Source organism: Primulina eburnea, unplaced genomic scaffold, assembly GCF_022965805.1.
Source record: "Primulina eburnea isolate SZY01 unplaced genomic scaffold, ASM2296580v1 ctg1251_ERROPOS2800000+, whole genome shotgun sequence".
NCBI classification, from domain to species: Eukaryota; Viridiplantae; Streptophyta; class Magnoliopsida; order Lamiales; family Gesneriaceae; genus Primulina; species Primulina eburnea.
Genome location: NW_027330780.1, coordinates 136,128 through 155,578, shown reverse-complemented (window position 1 = coordinate 155,578; position 19,451 = coordinate 136,128). Strand labels below are relative to the sequence as shown.

Here is a 19,451-nt window from a genome sequence, read left to right as displayed (position 1 = left end):
AATGGAGCAAGCCACCAAAACCAATGCTCCTTACTGCATCTCTTTGTTGGTCATTAAAATTTTGTATGAGCTTGTATAGACCTTGTGGTCTGCATTGTGTAACAAAACCTCTGGCACACACACAAAAGCAAATCACCATATATTAGAAAAGCAAAAAAAAAAACACAATAAAACCTAACAAATAAAAATATATAAGTAATTATTTATTCAGAAATATCAAACCAGAAATGACATGCCAAAAGTGATACTTTTGCTGAAACAATTAATACATTTAAATTAAAAAGTAATATAAGCAAACCACAAAAAAAATTAAGAAAACAAAATCAGCATATATATTAGAAAATAATGTCGAAGAAGCAATAACTAAATAGAAGTGAGACTTTTGAGCTAAAAAATAATACATTTGAGGAAAAAGGTGATACCTTTTACCATCTGGTTTGATAGGAGGTTCCTTCTCAAAATGGGAGAGCTTGCTGTTCTTTGCAACGTTTTTTCTTTAAGAAATAAAAAAGTTAAGAAAAGAAAATCAGTATAGATATTATTAAGCAAATCAAATAATAATATCATCTTTTAAAACATCAATATGAAAGCAGAATTGGGAAACCAAATGTGATACTTGAGCTGTAAAAAGTGATACCTTTGAGTAAAAAATTAATACTTTCTGAAACAACGATAAGTAAGACACACTCTAAACATCAATATGAAAGCAGAATTGGGAAACCAAAAGTGATACTTGAGCTATAAAAAGTAATACGTTGGAGTAAAAAATTAATACTTTTTGAAACAACGATAAGTTAGACACACTCTAAACATCAATATGAAAGCAGAATTGGGAAACCAAATGTGATACTTGAGCTGTTAAAAGTGATACCTTTGAGTAAAAAATTAATACTTTTTGAAACAACGAAAAGTTAGACACACTCTAAACATCAATATGAAAGCAGAATTGTGAAACCAAATGTGATACTTGAGGTGTAAAAAGTAATACTTTTGAGGAAAAAACTAATACTTTTGAGGACTTTTGAGGAAAAAAGTAATACTTTTTGAAACAACGATAAGTAAGACACACTCTAAACATCAATATGAAAGCAGATTGTGAAACCAAATGTGATACTTGAGCTGTAAAAAAGTAATACTTTTGAGTAAAAAAGTAATACTTTTTTAAGCTGTAAAAAGTAATACCTTTGAGTAAAAAATTAATACTTTATTTAATGACCAAATTCATGCAAAAATTAACCAACAAAAACAATATCAAAGAAGCACTAACTAACAAAAAGTGATACTGTATAGGTAAAAAATAATACATTTGAGGAAAATGGTGATACTTTTTACCTTTTAGCAATTAGTGTGATAGAAGGTTCATCCTCGTGAAGGCAAAGCTCGTTGTTCTTGGTAACTTGTTTCCTTTTAAGAAAGAAAAGGAAAAGAAAGTAATAGTTTTCTAAACATCAATATGAAAGCAGAATTGGGAAACCAAAAGTGATACTTGAGCTGTAAAAAGTAATACCTTTGATTAAAAAATTAATACTTTATTTAATGACCAAATTCATGCAAAAATTAACCAACAAAAACAATATCAAAGAAGCACTAACTAACAAAAAGTGATACTGTATAGGTAAAAAATAATACATTTGAGGAAAAAGGTGATACTTTTTACCTTTTAGCAATTAGTGTGATAGAAGGTTCATCCTCGTGAGGGCAAAGCTCGTTGTTCTTGGTAACTTGTTTCCTTTTCAAAAAAGAAAAGAAAAGAAAGTAATAGTTTTTTAAACAGCAATATGAAAGCAGAACTGTGAAACCAATAGTGATACTTTTGGCTAAAACTAAAAAATGATATGAAAAGTGATACTTTTGAGATAAAAACTAATGCATTTCAGAGAAAAAGTAATACCCCTTGTCAGTTGGCTCGATAGAAGTGTAAACCTCAGTATGGGAAAGCTTCCTTTTCTTTGCAACTTTTTTGGATTTCATATTTGCAAATTACCTTGCATATTATTCAAACAATCATCAAGTTGTTGTTATAATTAAAAAATTTCAATTTGTATAAACATAAATGGAAACAAACATATCAATAGAACAACACCATAACCACATATCCAACAAAAAAGCAAAGCTAAACAGTGAAAAAGCTTCCACCACATAGCTTTCTGAAGCTCCATTAAGTTTCTAAAATTCAAGCAAGTGATTTAGATTGACTTCGTGTGTAATCCAAACGTATTTTACGTAAAGGCCTTTTCTACACACCAAAAGTATCACCACATGACATGAATCGATTAATTAATCTAACACAACAGGGAGATGGAGTACCAAATAATCTGATACACATACAATGCAGTCCTGGCATTGAGGCAAACATTGGCTTCATGGTTAGGCGCCAGATTGCATTAAAAGACTGTGCCTGGACAGGTCTCAAGCCTAGACCACAGATTCCAGAATTCTAATAATTGTGATCCAAGCAAATTGTATACATATAGCCTAGATAGGAATTCCAGGCGTATAATCCCAAGTCAGAAACTGAAATGCATACAAAATTGAATTGCAAACATCTAACGATATGCATGAATCATTTACAAATTTATCTCATCCGTATATTCATCATTCTCAATTCCACAATTCAGTCCAATAAAAACAAGATGAAATTTAGTTTCAATGCTTATCCTCCTCTCAGCACATCCAAACGGGAGTAGAAGATAAAAATAATCTCAGTTTGAGCAACACCAATTTAATGTAATGTTGGAATTGCGGGAAGAGGTTACTACCGGAATAACTCATAGCTGCCACCATGATTAAAACAGAAGATGCATAAATACTAAAATCATTGTATGAAACTACAGGAAGTAATATTAATTCTTTAATGAGTCACATTTAAATAACAGTGCGGCAGTCACAATAATCAGTAACCCATGGTAAAAATGAAAGCTATTATCTAAAGATGCAATTCTGGAAAAACATATCCTGCATGATTCGTACTGCAGCAGAGATTCCCTGTTTGGACTGGACCAGGCAGCGCTCGAAACTCAGTGTATTGAAAAAAATCAAGGAATTTAACAGGTGTGGCACACATGCTTGTTATCAGGTTTTAACGACAAATTAAATTTCGAAACTAAAAGTATTTAAATGAATTTATAAAAGTAGGGGGATATATGCGGTTGGTGGATGAAATTTGAGTGCAGTTGGCACACCTGCCATTTTTTTTTGGCTGGACTGAAGCACACAAGAAGACATATATCAAATAAATTGTACACCTACTCTATGTATGAAAGAGATGAGCGGCGCGGCGGAAGAATTCGGAAGAGAGTTCGAGATTCTCAGTGTATTCGAATATTGGCAGCGACGGAAGAGATGAGCGACGCGGCGGAAGAGATGAGGGGCAGCAACTCGGAAGGAGATGACCGCTTGAAGAGAGATCGGCGCAGAGAAAAATGAGATCAGCGATAAAAATTAGAACACAAAAGCTAGGGTTCTGGACTGGGCTATAAGTATCGGGCCGGACGGGTTAGAAAACGAACCGGGTTAAAAAGATCCGTCTCACGGATTAAAATCCGTGAGACGGTCTTACACAAGTTTTTGCCAAGAAAATAATATTGCATGATTATGGGTGTGCTAATTTTGAGAGTCATAGATTTATTGAAATCTAATTACCTAACTAATGTGATTAATTAAGGAAATGACCATTAGTTGAAATAATAAATGTATTGCCTTGGTGGAGATAAGGGATGACCGAAAATCTTGGAGAAAGAATAATAAGGATTTTGTCTCTTATTTTGAATAGAGCATCCGAGAGTTTTTTAAAAAGAAAAAGATGTGCTGCTCTCGTTAATTAATTCCTTGGGCAAGATTGATGAAATTTTCGGTCCTTCCCAATTTTTCAAAGAAGCTCTCGAAAATCTTTTCTCATAAACAAGAAAAATTTGGCCACTCAAAGTTTGAGAGTTGTGCCGGTTTTTAGTGTTCTATCTCTATGAAAAGATCTTCTATACTTTCTAGTGCAAGTTAGAAGAGGAACAAGTAATCCAGTCGTGGACCGGATTAGGAGATTGAAGAAAGAAGATTTGAAGAACTACGCGAGATTTACAACAAGAGCTATTTCCGTTAATCCCGGAATAGTTGGAGCCGTGTGAATCTTTCACCAAAGGTAAAAGTTTAAACATCCTATGTATATTTAATTTATAAAACCATACGAGTGCTCAAACAAATATTTTGATTATCGAATAAAAAAAAAATTAAAATTTCCGCTGCGTTTTAGCACGAGAAAACCGAGATCCTACAGTGGTATCAGAGCCAAGATTTTTCTAAATCGTATGGTTTTGATATTGAATAATTTGTTTCTAACCACACAAGAAAAATTTTCAGAAAATTATAGCACCATTAAATCTATTTTTATCAGAAAACAAAAACAAAAAAAAATAATCTGCCCGGAATTGTTCCGGGTAGTCCGTGTGTGCAGGGACGCGCCCGGCAGCGCGCGGCGTGGGACGCCCGTGCGCATCAAGGTAGCATGCAGCGCGCGTGGCGTGGGGTCGCCAGCGCGCAGCGCCGCGCGCACCTATGTGCGCCCTGCATGCACAGGGGCTGCCGCCACTGCCCGAAACGTTCGGGCAGCGGGCGGGCGGCTGCCCGGGATCGTCTGGCGAAGCGTGCTGAATGGTGGGCTTGAATTGTTTGGGCTGAGGGTGCAATTTTCTGATTTTTCAAATTTTTAGGTAAAATTGATATTTTTGAAAATTGGTTCAATTTTTCATTTTGGAAATTAATTTTTGGAAAATTAATAATTTTCTTGTAAAATAAATAATAGAAATCGATTATTATTGATTTTAATTAGAAATTAAATAAAGGAGTTTATTTAATTTATTAAATTCTTTAATAATTGTGGTGATTGGTGATAAAATTATTAAATATATGATTTATCAATTAATTAAATTATTTAATTAAATTGATGTTAATATTTGATATTAAATGCATGAAGGATGATCGAGAGCCTGACAAATGTGTGAGGTGTATGTTAAGATATTTTACTATTTTATTCGTTTTTAATATTTGATAATATTAAAGTGGGCCTGGTTTATGGCCCGTTTCCACCCCCATGAGATGTATCCCTTATGTGGCATGGCTATTTAAATGTAATTATTAGAAATAGTGGGAGATCGAGACTGGAAGATGGTGGGCCCGATGAACGAGATGAAGACATGTAAAATATTGGAAGCTCTTGTAATAGTTGCATTTGCATCCCTGCATTCACCTGGGTTTTGGATCTGGATCCATGTATGGCTCACATGGATCTAATAGTGTTGGCAATCGATCATCCTTATTTGTTGTTGAATGTCATATTATGATATATGCGATATATAGTAGTATGCATGTATGTATATTATTAAATAATATAGTTGCATGAATCTGGCAAACATACAAACTCGTGGCACGCGTTTTTTAAAATTAAAATGTTGAGACAATTTTAAAATTAAAAATCCATCATTTTGAATATGATTAAAAATTTATATCAAACCGAAAAAGTAAAATTAATAATTCGATAACTATGTGAGAACTATAATAGTGGCATCACGTGTACTATTTGAGAACCCTTCTCTAACGTACATCTCATACTCTGACCAGAGATTCCATGCACTATTATTACATCAGATCATTATATAAAATGTTTTATTAATTTAGAATGCAGAAGCAGGTAAAGAGTACATATGTTGAGTATAGGATATCCACACCCGTAGGTGAGCGGTTAATCCCCGACTACAATGCACTGGCTCCTATATGTGTCGCAACTGTACCCAACCTCGCCACCTGATGACTCTCCTGGAGCCGGTAGACGAGTCCAAGCACAGCCCTAGCATATAGAGCCTCAGTGTTATCCCGGGTTGTAAGGACTAATGGTGTACAATCATAACCACGAACTTATCCTCTCGATGAATGATAACCACTTGGAAAGTCCAAGGGAGGGTTGTTCTGTATAATCATCATATGACTACCCATCTGCATGTTTGGACATCTCCATGTCCTTACCAAGAAACGCAGTACACAACATCACAGATGTTAGTCTCGAGCTCAAGCAACCTTTATCCATGTTTTAGGCGGCTGAATCGACTAGGAACGAATTTAGAATATGCAGTGTTTACAAATAAGTTTCAACATCAAATTACGATTCATTTGTATTAAAGAATAATCAAGGACTTTATCTATGCTGATTGCATGGGTATACAGATAAAGTATAATGAAACTATTAAAAGTTAAATTATATTAAAATAAAGATTGTTTATTTTATTTGAGTCAATAAATTCTTTAACCAACCGTTGGATTGCAGGATATCTACTCTAACAGATACCACATTCAAACCTCTATAATCTTGTGTTATATCTTGCATTAATATTTATGTTTTTTCATTTATTCTTGATGTTTTGAGTGGCTTTGTTAAAGAATTCATGTGTTCTTCATTGCATACTAATTGTTTGATAAAAATTTCAATCAAACCATAATTGTATATTTAACTTGCATACTTTTCAAATTATTTAAAAAATAAGTAAGGTTATTTTGAGTTTCTTCATCTAAATATAAAATCGAACTCGATTTAATCTTTCGATAATAAATTCAGTTAAGAACATTTCAAGAACACTGATATTGTAGCCCCGTTTATTTTTTCCTATTTGGTACATGTTAAAATAAGTTCAATTTTTCTTTAAAATGGCATATATACCCTCTCTGCCCCTTTTTGCCCATACTGACGTGGAGCCACAACTGGGTTTTCATATTTTCTTAAAAAAAAATATTTCTCTAAATATCAGTGTTGGGAGATCATCCACCTAACTACATAATATTTTGTCAGCATTTTGGGTAAGAGCATTAAGCTACGAGCGACAAAGCATTTTGGGTAAAATAAACGCTTTTAAACAAATGCATTAAACAAACGTTCACTTTTTAATGGTTAAATGTTTGAAAAAATATTTGAGACGAACGTTGCATAGGTTTTAGAGTGTTAAATCAATGTCAAGAATTGGCCATGATAAATTCATGCTCATTAAGTTGTCACTTCTCACAGTGAACGAACATGTACAAATGAAATCACAATTGACAAGTGTAGAGAGGGAGGATTGGTGAACATTGGCTGACATTGTGCTTTCAAGTGTTTCCATAATTTGTTCTTGTGCTTCTTTACTTGTCAATTATATGTATGTGTGTGTGTGTCTATATATATATATATATATATATATATATATATATTCACTTCTCACAGTGAACGAACATGTACAAATGAAATCACAATTGACAAGTGTAGAGAGGGAGGATTGGTGAACATTGGCTGACATTGTGCTTTCAAGTGTTTCCATAATTTGTTCTTGTGCTTCTTTACTTGTCAATTATATGTATGTGTGTGTGTGTCTATATATATATATATATATATATTCACTTCTCACAGTGAACGAACATGTACAAATGAAATCACAATTGACAAGTATAGAGAGGGAGGATTGGTGAACATTGGCTGACATTGTGCTTTCAAGTGTTTCAATAATTTGTTCTTGTGCTTCTTTACTTGTCAATTATATGTATATGTGTGTGTCTATATATATATATATATATATATATATATATACACACACACATATACATATATATATATATGTCAGCCAAGGTTCACCAATCCTATATACTAGTTACTTTGCACACGCGATGCGTGTGTATACAATCTTTTTTATCATTATCAATGGACTAAAGTGAAATTTGACAAATTATGGAGGGATAAATTGATAATTGAATGGTTGAAATTAGAAAAAATAAAAATAAAAAGTGTGTTGAAATTTAAAAAACAAAAAACAAAAGTGTAATATTAGTATCATATAAGGGTAAAATTGGAAAAAAAAAGTTGGTATCCTCTCTAGGTAGTTACTATCATGTGCTCACACTTAATAATATAATAATATATATATATATATATATATATATATATATATATATATATATATATATATATATATATATATTAACTTTGAGAGCTTGTTCTCCAAATAGCAGACAAGTTAAAACTCATTACGTAAACAATTAAATTTTAAAGCACCCATTTAACATGGAGTGGGTTTAATGTGAGGCCGTCTTACGGATCCTAATCTGTGAGACGGGTCAACCATACTCATATTTACAATAAAAAAGTAATACTCTTAGCATAAAAGGTAATATTTTTTCATTGATGACCCGAATAAGAGATCCGTCTCACAAAATATGACCCGTGAGACCGTCTCACACAATTTTTTGCCATTAACATGATGGAGCAAACAAAGCGTGCATGTTCAAGTTAGAATATAAAAATTTAAAGCAGTTTTAACAACATAACATTAACTTCCATGTAGCATGTTCAAAGAAGATGACATTTTATGTGTATTGAATTGTGCTCGGTGGAAAGTTTGGTTCACCGGGAAATTATGTCAAAATTTTTATAAGATATTAAATCTTAGTTACACATTATGTCCGCTACGATTTGGTAAGCCATGGTTGCCTACTTGACAAGTCCGAATAAGCAACAGCATATGCCTGGAGCACTTGCCCTTCGTTCAGGGCATATGAAAATCAATACACCTGGTGACATTCATACGTTACCAGATGTATAAATTTGTACTCCCAAAGCTTGACATGAGAATCTCCTCAGCTTAATCTTTAGCCCGTAGTACTGAAACTTTCCCCGAGTATCCATTGATAATAGCCTCAGCTTCATTTTTAACCCGTGGTACTGAAACTTTCCCCAAGTATCCTTTGATAATAGATTCCCATGTCCCCATTTCAACGCCGCATGCTTCTTCTGCACAAAATTCCCCCATAACACATCATCCTGACTCATTCCAAATGCATTTCCTAGTTTTTATAAATCAATGTCCCACTGTTGTTTACTTCATTCCTCTCCAAACAATATAACATAACCACCTCTTAGAAATAAATAAACCAAAGAACCGAAATATAGACTCCACACAGGATAAAATAGGAAAAGAGAAAAAAAAAATGGACCCATTCATAAACCAGGATGTTAGGCAAATATTCATCTAAAGAATACAACATACATGTCACAAATTCGAATCAAAACTCAAAATTTGACTAAAATAGCAACAACAATGATAAAATTAAACACTAGAACATCGAAGAAACCAATATAAGAAAATAAAACATAGAAGGTTTCTAACTTACCTTTCCTAATGCTCATATTAAATAACGGTTGCTCACTTCAAGTTACAAATAAATCAACAGGATTTGTCTTGCACAATCTTTTAAGCTTTAGATCGTCTAAACTCGAACCATGTATCATAGTGGTTGAAGAGTAAACTATCGTGGATGTGCTTCCCGCGATATTCGAGCCCTAAGATATTCAGTCTTTTTGTACATTCTTCACCTCCCAAACGAGAACAAAACTTGATATTATGCGAGACCAAGATTCTACCTTCCAAAGGTTTCAATTTATTTACTACCCGCTCCAGACCAATCCAAACAAGTTTGTCAGGCATATGTAGGAAAACAGCACTAGCATATATCAGATCATACATGGTTTCATGCCCGAACTTGCTGAAATCCATATCTTCACCCTTTATTATCAAAGGACGCTTAGATAATAAACCGTGAGATGGAATCTCATATCGAAGCGCAGCCATTAGAGATAGCTCATCTCTCTCTAAGCAATGGTAACGCCCAGGATTCAAGTAACCGATGAAATGCAGGCCAACACGAAGTGTACCACATCCAATCTCAAGAACTTGGGAGTTTGGGGTTAAACGTACTGTTTCAGCAAGAAACTCAAACGCATCTCGTCCTCCTGCCCAGGGCTCACCATAATAGCTGTGGTGCTCCTCAACGAGTAATTCACTCGGGCAAGGTAGAGCTGTGTGATTGTTCGCTTCTTCTCCTTCATAGTGTGATATCCCTTTGAACTCAAGAAGATCCTGGAGCTGTTGCTGACGAGTGCGAGGGTTGATGCCTTTACGTAGAACATTGGGCTGCATATGCAACCCATTAACTTCAATCTGACTCTTCAGCCAATCGATGTCCTCAGCTGAAGCCGAGATCCGCTCTCCAATTTTTGTGCTCTCACTTACCATGGCAAGAGTAGTGCAAGGGCAAGGAGGAGATGGGGATGAAAGCGCAAATAGCAGGAAGAATAAGAGGGTTGCAGCGGCAGCGGCAGCGGCTGACAGAACAAGGACTGGAACTGAAATCACCACACTCTTTGATGGAAGCAGAGCCATTTGAGAATTGAGTGAATATGGGATTTGATTCTCAGTATAGGCCCAAATTATTTTTACCCTATGTGAATCGAGAAATCAATTGTGGCCCCCCAAAAACCTTAATCTAGAATTTGGATCAGAATCAGCGGAGCATGACTAGCATTCACTGTCAAATTCCCCTATATTCTGAATTGTTTATCATACTTGGAGAGAAGTTAAGATAGACAGATGTTGAAATTGTTCTTGTGGCAAGTTTTCGAAAGAAAAAACTCAAACTGTTAATCAGAAAATTACCCAAAAAATCTTACTAATACTTGGCCAATTGATAATTGCGATGCGGCGAATGCTGAAACCCGAATCGCCGTGAAAAAATCTCAATCGAACTCCGAGTTGCCCATCATTTCACCATACAACATCCCTGTAGTAATCTGGATCTGAGAAGAGAGAAAATCGGACACGAATCGGATTTCGAACCACCTCTATTTACCCCCGTAAATGGCTTCCATCCTTGCGATATACTCGATTGAGGCCCTCACGGTGAGATCTGGATAACTAACTTGTCCTCAAATACAAGAAGCTCTGCTAATGTAAATCTTATGCCCTTCGAACCAAAACTATTTAAAAAAAAAAGAGTTTGGGGAATTCAGGTAAATTGATAAGGAATGGGTCATATGTGACATCGTCTTACGGATTATGATCCGTAAAATTTGAGAAAGTTTGGTTAAATTTCGGGTTGATTCGGGTTAAAACCGAGAACCTAGTCCATGTTTTAAAACGAATAAGAAACGGGCTCGAGGTTATGTTTATGAAACGATTACAATTATGTTTTGAAGTGTTTTTAAGGAGTTTGTTTGCTTCGGGTCGAAATTTTGAGGTCCAGGGGTAAAATGGTAACTAAGGTTTTCTAGGGGAAAAATGGTCATTTTGCACCCGGTTGAGTTACCAGTGCAGGCAGTGCTCTAATCAGTATATTACATGTTTTAAATGTATATGTTATCATGAACATGACATTTTATGGAAATATGAAAAATACGTTGCTTGTTTGATTTTAAGGAAAATTACATATATGCATGATTTTAATAAGTGATGTGATGATATGTTTTGAAGAATGGGAGTTGGTTGTGATTAATACGAATATGAACACGAACATATAAGGCCAAAGCTCAATGGAAGGGTAAAATTATCGCTGATGTCTCCGTCGCCGGAAACCACGGTTATACATAGATGGATTCATAGATTAGAGCTGATACGAACGTCATAACTAATGATCTGAATTCAAATAAAGAAATTGAACACATATATGTGTTGGATCTGGTTTTCTACACGTCCAAACGCAGCGGAAGTTTTAAAATTTTTTATTTATTTTGACGATCAAAATATGATTTGCTTTTGGGCGCTCGTATGATTTTAACAAATTAAACATACATAGGATGTCAGAGATTATACCTTTGTGAATTAATCACGTGGCTCCAACTAATCCGGTATAAACGGATTTGCTCTTGTTGATTCCCTACGAACTTTCTTCGATGAAATCCTTTATTTCCTTCTAATCAGGTTCACGACTGAATTGTATGATCCTCTTCCAAATTGCAGTAGAAATATTGGAAGAGATTTAACGTAGGAGAAGATTATTTGAGAGACGGCTCAAAAAAATTTCTCAAAATAAGGTGGCCGATTTTTTTTCTTTCTTTGGAGGATGATTCACGTAAGTTTGATGGATGGTAGGCTAGGGTTTTACTTTTCATGTATTATTTATAAGTAAATAATAGCCTAATTACATAATTATTATTAATGGGCTTGATTTAATTAATTGGTCCAGTCCAAATAGTTTAATTAATTTAATCAAAGACCATTAAAACTTTAATTATTTAATATATTGGAATTTTACCCCTATAAGCTCATTAAACATATTATCCATCATATTTAATTTATTAATTAATCAACTCAATTTTTGAGCTTAATAAATTAAATACATTATAAATTCAACATTTGAATTTATTATTTAAATTATAAATTCAACTCCTTGAATTTTTATCACCTCCAAAATTTAATATTTAATAAACCCAACATTAATAAATTAAATTCTCAAATTTTATAAATTCAACTCCTTGAATTTATTCTCTAAAAATTTAATTATCATAATTTTAACTCCTTGAATTTACTATATAATATAAATTCAACTTCTTAAATTTATTTTCTCAACGGGAACAAACAATCCAGTACTTGTGTGACCCTCAATGGTTGAGGGATACAGCTAGCCGTGGGTTCACAACTCTTTGTGATTCAGGACATAATCCTTTATTCGGGTTTACCCTAGTTAGCCCCATTCTTTTCATCAACACCTTGATCAAGAATGTCAGAACTCATTTCTGATTGCACCCATCGGATCATGGTAAGAGCGTCTAGTAGCATCGCCCCATGATCCCCTAGGTATCACTGATAGTGCCTGAAAGAACCAGTCGATTATGATTAACGTACAGTACGGTACGTTCATCTCATATATCCCGATCGAATCTGCAACCATTGGTTCATCGAGGGTTGCATATTAATTCGATAACTATGTGATAATTATAATAGTGGCATCGCGTGTACTATTTGAGAACTCCTTCTCCAACGTACATCTCATACTCCGACCAGAGATTCCATGCACTATTATTTCATCAGATCAGACAGGATATCCACACCCGTAGGTGAGCGGTGAATCCCCGACTACAATGCACTGGCTCCTATATGTGTCGCAACTGTACCCAACCTTGCCACCTGATGACTCTCCTGGAGCCGGTAAACGAGTCAAATCACATCCCTAGCATATAGAGCCTCAGTGTTATCCCGGGTTGTAAGGACTAATGGTGTACAATCATAACCACACACTTATCCTCTCGATGAATGATAACCACTTGGAAATTCCAAGGGAGGGTTGTTCTGTATAATCATCATATGACTACCCATCTGCATGTTTGGACATCTCCATGTCCTTACCAAGAAACGCAGTACACAACATCACAGATGTTAGTCTCGAGCTCAAGCGACCTTTATCCATGTTTTAGGCGGATGAATCAACTAGGAACGAATTTAGATCATACAGTGTTTACAAACGAGTTTCAACATCGAATTACGATTCATTTGTATTAAAGTATAATCAAGGTCTTTATCTATGTTGATAACATGGGTATACAGATAAAGAAATAACAAACCATGAAATAATGAATTATATTAAAATAAAGATTGTTCTTTACAACTGAGTCAATAAAATCTCTAGTCAACAGTGAACTTACAGGGCATCTACTCTAACAATGTATTGATATGATGAGACATGTTTCGGACATGTTATGCTTTGACTCGATATCTTTAAGTTCATGCTTTTAAGATCATGAAATGTATGTTATTACAGTCATTTTCAATGTTGCATGTTATGTATATGTACTTGTTATAACGTTACAGGTGTGTTGAGTCTTTAGACTCACTAGATGTGAATAATGCAGTGAGCATATTGATGAAGAGACTAGAGGCGCCGAAGATTGAGTAGGCAGAGCTGGATGTGCACACGCTAACCCGAGGACCATACTTTTTCCGCACATTATGTTTATGAGTTAGAAGGGAACATTGATATTTTTATACAATTTTGCTATTTATGATGTTGGGTCGACAGGATTTGCTTGCTTCTTATTTGAACCATTTTAAATGATAGTCTAAGGTTTGATGATTTGGCATATTTTCAATTGCAGTATTTTTACCAATAATGGAATCTTTTTATTTTAAAATGTGTGATTTACAGCTGTTGTTACATGCATGTGTTTAAATGTAATTTTCGAAAATTAGTTTACAAAAAAAATTATAACAGTATTTTAAGTAGTAGACGTTTCAACCTTAGCATTTATCTAAAAAGGGTAATAAACGGCTTTTGAAATGTTGATATATAAAAGACAAAGGCCTGCGCATAAATTTTTCTCATTAGTAGAAATTCAAGGAGAACTAAAGATGTCCGATAATGTGCATTGATTGGTAAAAATATCTTATGAGATGTCGGGATGGAATGCATACAAACTGGATTGGTCTGCAAGAATACCAGCTAGAGAATAATGATGGATCGGTTTTGACACCTGTGAGAGTGCTTCAAACACAATATTTTCAATGAGATGCAATAGCTCGTGTTCTAAGAATGTAACCACCGATAAATTAAATCGAGTTTGGTTTTAAACCAATCGGAAAATACTTGAAGTAATCTTTCATTAAGAAAGCTAACTAGTTTGAAAGCCTTTTAACTTGTGTAAACTGATTAACTTATATAAGGCGGATTAGTTCGAGCTTGTATCAGTTTAGTTATGGTGGGAACTGAACTGATCAAATCAGTTTTAAAACAAAATTTAAACAATTAAATACACAAGATATGTTTATAGATGTTCGGAGACTTCAACTGCTCCTACGTCATCTCTTCTACCACCTCGGGTAGGTTCCACTAGAAGACTTTGATTTATGCAATGCCTTGTACAAACCCACCCAGCTTAGAACTTAAACTACTGCATAACTAAACTCTTAGCCTAGACTGAAGGCAACACATTCCAGCCAATACTTGTTTAACGTATGTGTGTCAAAGACTACATACACAACTTTATTGTCTTTGTGCAAGACTCACTCAACTATTCAATACGCTCTACTCTCTGTATATGTGAGTGATTGTGTGTAAGAACTGATTCATGAATACAACACGAAAGTGTTCTCACTCACTGAGGGAATTGTGCTTCTATTCTAAGCTGATAATACTTTGAAGTGTTCCCTCAAATCTGGGATGATTGCTTCTTATAAGCTGATGTGCATTGAGCATGCCCTTCTCTATATATTTTTCCACACATACTGTTGTATATTGATGATCTTGGTTTGGTATTTATGAGGTAATGAGACTATACACCAAAACTCGTCAGACATGTTTGTTGCAATTTGAATTCGTTACTAGAAATATGTATGTACTTTCTGTAGTAGCCCGAATGCCGAATTGGGTAATTAACGGATTAATGGTGATTAATCATGATCGGAAGGTCCGAAGATGGTTCGGAAGCACCGAAGAGTTCGGAAGGTCCGAAGTGAGTTCGGTGGATCCGATCATTAGGTGTCAAGAGTTGATCGACACGTGGGAGTTCGGACGTTCCGAAGTGTAGGTTCGGTGGATCCGATCATGAGGTGTCAAGAGCAGCTGGACACGTGCATGTTCGGACGGTCCGAAGTGTATGATCGGAGGATCCGATCATGAGCTGTCAAGAGCCAGTGGACACGTAGCGTTCGGACGTTCCGAAGTGGTGTTCGGAGGATCCGAACATGGCCTATAAATAGTGGTCGGATTTCCTCATTTTGACTCGCCAATTCAGAGAGTTCCATAGCATTTCAGTCGTTTCTGACAGGTTCTAGTCGTGTTCCGAGATTTGGGCACTAGCGGGGAGCTGCTGGTCTTGTAGCAGAGCTGTGCTCTAGTTGGGAGCTAGCGGCATCAGCGGGCTAGCGACGGACGAAGGTTTGGAATTTTATCAGTATTTATCTCAGGATTATCTAGTTAAGTCTGGTAGATAAGTTTAGTGATGGTTTTCACTTGATGAATAGGCTTGGATTAGACCTGTTGTCTGGTTGTTCCAGTGGATTAGGATTGCTGTGATAGAGGTACGAAAGTACTATCCGAGATATCCTGGTTGAGTATACATTCATATATGTGTTGCATGATTATGTGGTGCATTGATATATGTCATATGATGCATGCTATTATGTCACGTTTATTACTGCACGTTGCATTTCATGTTGAGCCGTATCTCCTTCGAGATAGCCTTTGCTGTTGAGCTGTATCTCTTTCGAGATAAGCTATATCTTGGGGCCGCTCAGCCCTGTCTTGTGGACGCATGGACACCGAGAGTACACAGTGGCCGACGGGTCGGGAGGGCTTCGGTGGTCCGGGACATTTTAGGTCCACGTCTGTCTTGTAGTGGATGCAGTGACCCAGAGGTTGGACCGCGCGGCACTATCCACTTGGCGCCTCTAGACTGAGCATTGTTGAGATCCTTTTGTGATTCCTGTTTCTTGACTACCCCGGTATCATGATCATAGCATGTGCATTTCATATAGGTCTGTATACTCATACTTTTGTACTGGGCGTTCTTATCGCTCACGTCCTCGGTTTTGTTTATCTTGGACACCCCATTCTCTCGGGGCAGTTCTCAGGTTGGATGGTTCCGGAGGAGCAGGAGGAGGACGTTGAGTAGCCGGTTGGTTTAGTTTCGGTATCATTTGATTCGATATGGTTGTACCAGATATTCTTTACCTTATTTTGAGTTGTTCTAGAGTTCGTTTGGGTTGTATAACTATCATTTGTTAGTTGTTTCCGCTATTATCTCTGATTAGTAATTATTAAGTTAATTGCATGCTTAGTTTTCAATTAGTAGGTGATTCTGGAACGGGTCACTACATTTATGGTATCAGAGCATGCGTATGATTTTGGGATATAGATTCTGTTTTGGGATTTCCGTTGACCATTTTCCCTATTCTATCTTGTAGCGATGGCTGACCATTTTGATGACGGGAGTAGTCAGGGGAGTGTAGGTCGATGGGGTGACCAGGATGATCATAGGCGTCATCATGAGCATCGTCATCGTCGGGATGGTCCTAGGCGTTTCGATATGCATCGTTTCATGCAGATGGGGCCTAAGCCTTTAGTTGGCGGTGAGACTCCCGATGATGCGGAGGATTGGTTAGAGCGCATGGAGAGTTGTTTCCGCGCATTCCAGTGCACCGATGAGCAGAAGATGGAGACCCTTAGTTTTCTTCTTGAGGGCCGTGCTCGCAGGTGGTGGCGATCGACTTCTGCGCCGATAGTTCAGTCTCAGGGTAGAGCGACTTGGGCCGATTTCCGTGCAGCGTTCATGCAGCTGTACTTTCCTCCAGCCCTTCGCCAGGCCAAGACGATTGAGCTCTTGAACCTGAAGCAGGGGAGTATGTCTGTTGATGAGTATCAGCAGAAATTCTTTGAGTTATTACCCTTCGCTCCTCATATCAGTGGCAGTTCTGAGGCCAAGTATGATCATTTCCTCCAGGGCCTTAATCAGGAGATCTTTGATCGAGTCACTGTCTGTGATAATCCTACTTCGTACGATGGGTTGGTGAACCGGTGTCGTCAAGCAGAGATCAGTCTCCAGCGTGGTAGGGCTATTCTTTCTTCTAGACCTCCGAGTACTTTGAGGCCTCGATCTCAGTCGTTCAAGAAATCTGGTTCGTCTTCTTCTGGATCTAGATCTCGATCTAGCGGTGTTTTCCGCTTTGGTAAGAAGAAGGAGTCTTGTGCGCATTGTGGGAAGAACCATCCATCGGAGCAATGCCGAGTAGCCGCAGGAGCTTGTTATCAGTGCGGAGAGATGGGGCATATTAAGAAGAATTGTCCTCAGTTGCGAGGTGGAGCAGGATCTGGTTCTGGATCTCAGGCGACTGTTCAGCAGAGGAGGCAGGGTCAGGCAGTGGGTAGTTCGAATCTTCGACCTCGTGCCCAAGGTCAAGTTTTTGCGTTGAACCAGGATCAGGCTGCAGACGAGACCGAGAGAGTCATAGCAGGTACTTTTTGTTTATGCGGTATTCCTGCTTTTGTTCTTATAGATACCGGAGCATCTCATTCATTCATTTCTGCACGATTCGTTAAACGTCATAAGTTACCGTATGTTTCTCTAGACGTCATTCTTTCTGTTTCTACCCCGATGGGTCATTCGGTTTTAGCCAAGCGTCTAGTAATGGGTTGTCCTTTAGATTTTGAGGGTAACGAGTTGACTGCGAATCTTATGATTCTAGAGATGGAAGATTTTGATTGTATTTTGGGTATAGACATTTTGACTACCTACCGAGCTACTGTGGATTGTTACCAGAAGCTTGTTCAGTTTCGTACGACTGAGAGCTCTAGTTGGTTTTTCTATGGTGAGGGAGCGCGACCTCCGATGCCAGTAGTATCTGCTCTGAAAGCCTGTCGTGCTTTAGAGGCGGGCGGGGAAGGCTACCTCATCTATGCAATTGATACGTCCACAGGTAGTGTTGGTATAGAGGATATTCCAGTGGTTTGTGAATTTCCTGATGTATTTCCAGAAGAGATTCCTGGTTTTCCTCCGGTTAGAGAGGTGGAGTTTGGCATTGAGTTAATGCCAGGGACTGCACCGATTTCTCGTGCCCCCTATCGTCTGGCTCCGTCAGAGATGAGAGAGCTGAAGCAGCAATTGCAGGATCTTCTTGATAAGGGTTATATTCGCCCGAGTGTTTCGCCTTGGGGAGCTCCAGTCTTGTTTGTCAAGAAGAAGGATGGATCGATGCGGTTGTGCATTGATTATCGCCAGCTGAATCGGGTGACGATCAAAAACAAGTACCCATTACCCCGTATTGATGACTTGTTCGATCAGCTTCAGGGTACTTCTGTTTACTCCAAGATCGATTTGCGATCAGGTTATCATCAGATGAGAGTCAGAGATGATGATATTTCCAAGACTGCATTTCGTACTCGTTATGGGCATTACGAGTTTCTAGTTATGCCATTCGGATTGACGAATGCGCCAGCGGTGTTCATGAATCTGATGAACCGAGTCTTCCGAGATTTTCTGGATCAGTTTGTGGTGGTTTTCATTGACGATATCTTGATCTATTCTCATAGTGTGGAAGAGCATGTCCGGCACTTGAGGATTGTGTTGCAGATTCTTCGCGAGAAGCAATTGTATGCTAAGCTGAGTAAGTGCGAGTTCTGGATTGATCGTGTAGTATTCCTTGGTCATGTGATTTCCAAGGAAGGAATTTCTGTGGATCCCAGCAAGATTGAGGCAGTGCTAAATTGGTCACGACCTACGACGGTGGCTGAGATCCGTAGTTTTCTAGGTCTAGCAGGGTATTATCGTCGCTTCATCGTGAATTTCTCCCAGGTAGCTAGACCTTTGACGCAACTTACTCGGAAGGATGTTCCATTTGAGTGGTCATCTGAGTGCGAAGATAGTTTCAGAGAGCTTCGTCGACTTCTGACTTCTGCACCTGTTTTGGCGTTACCGTCAGGATCTGATGGTTTCAGTGTTTACACCGATGCCTCTTCTCAAGGCTTAGGGTGTGTGTTGACGCAAAACGGTCATGTGATTGCTTATGCTTCCAGACAGCTGAAATCTCACGAGGAGAAGTATCCTACTCATGATCTAGAGTTGGCAGCTATTGTGTTCGCGCTGAAGATTTGGCGTCATTACTTGTACGGGGTTAAGTTTGAAATCT

The 19,451-nt window shown here is 37.2% G+C and overlaps 2 protein-coding genes across 7 annotated transcripts; both read right to left on the bottom strand.

Moving 5' to 3' along the window:
- Positions 1-171: 171 nt before the first annotated feature.
- LOC140820590 (uncharacterized) lies at positions 172-3,501 on the bottom strand. 3 transcript variants are annotated; one of them, XM_073180885.1, is made up of 5 exons: positions 3,250-3,501; positions 1,892-1,984; positions 1,658-1,729; positions 1,333-1,404; positions 172-494 (listed from the first exon to the last, which is right to left on the bottom strand). In XM_073180885.1, the coding sequence occupies exons 2-5, from the start codon at positions 1,969-1,971 to the stop codon at positions 272-274; spliced, it is 447 nt and encodes a 148-aa protein (XP_073036986.1). In that variant the 5' UTR covers positions 1,972-1,984; positions 3,250-3,501; the 3' UTR covers positions 172-271. The 3 variants fall into 3 exon arrangements, with proteins under 3 accessions (XP_073036986.1, XP_073036988.1, XP_073036987.1); XM_073180887.1 differs by having other exon boundaries at positions 389-422; positions 1,326-1,404; XM_073180886.1 differs by having other exon boundaries at positions 424-494; positions 1,326-1,404.
- Positions 3,502-8,481: 4,980 nt separating this feature from the next.
- LOC140820587 (uncharacterized) lies at positions 8,482-10,794 on the bottom strand. Of its 4 annotated transcripts, none has more exons than XR_012115528.1 (2): positions 9,175-10,794; positions 8,482-8,824 (listed from the first exon to the last, which is right to left on the bottom strand). XR_012115528.1 is itself a non-coding variant. In XM_073180882.1 (1 exon), exon 1 carries the CDS (start codon positions 10,221-10,223, stop codon positions 9,255-9,257), a length of 969 nt encoding a protein of 322 aa, XP_073036983.1. In that variant the 5' UTR covers positions 10,224-10,794; the 3' UTR covers positions 8,984-9,254. The 4 variants fall into 4 exon arrangements, 1 of the variants encoding a protein (XP_073036983.1); XR_012115529.1 differs by having other exon boundaries at positions 8,482-8,794; XR_012115530.1 differs by having other exon boundaries at positions 8,482-8,791.
- Positions 10,795-19,451: the final 8,657 nt, after the last annotated feature.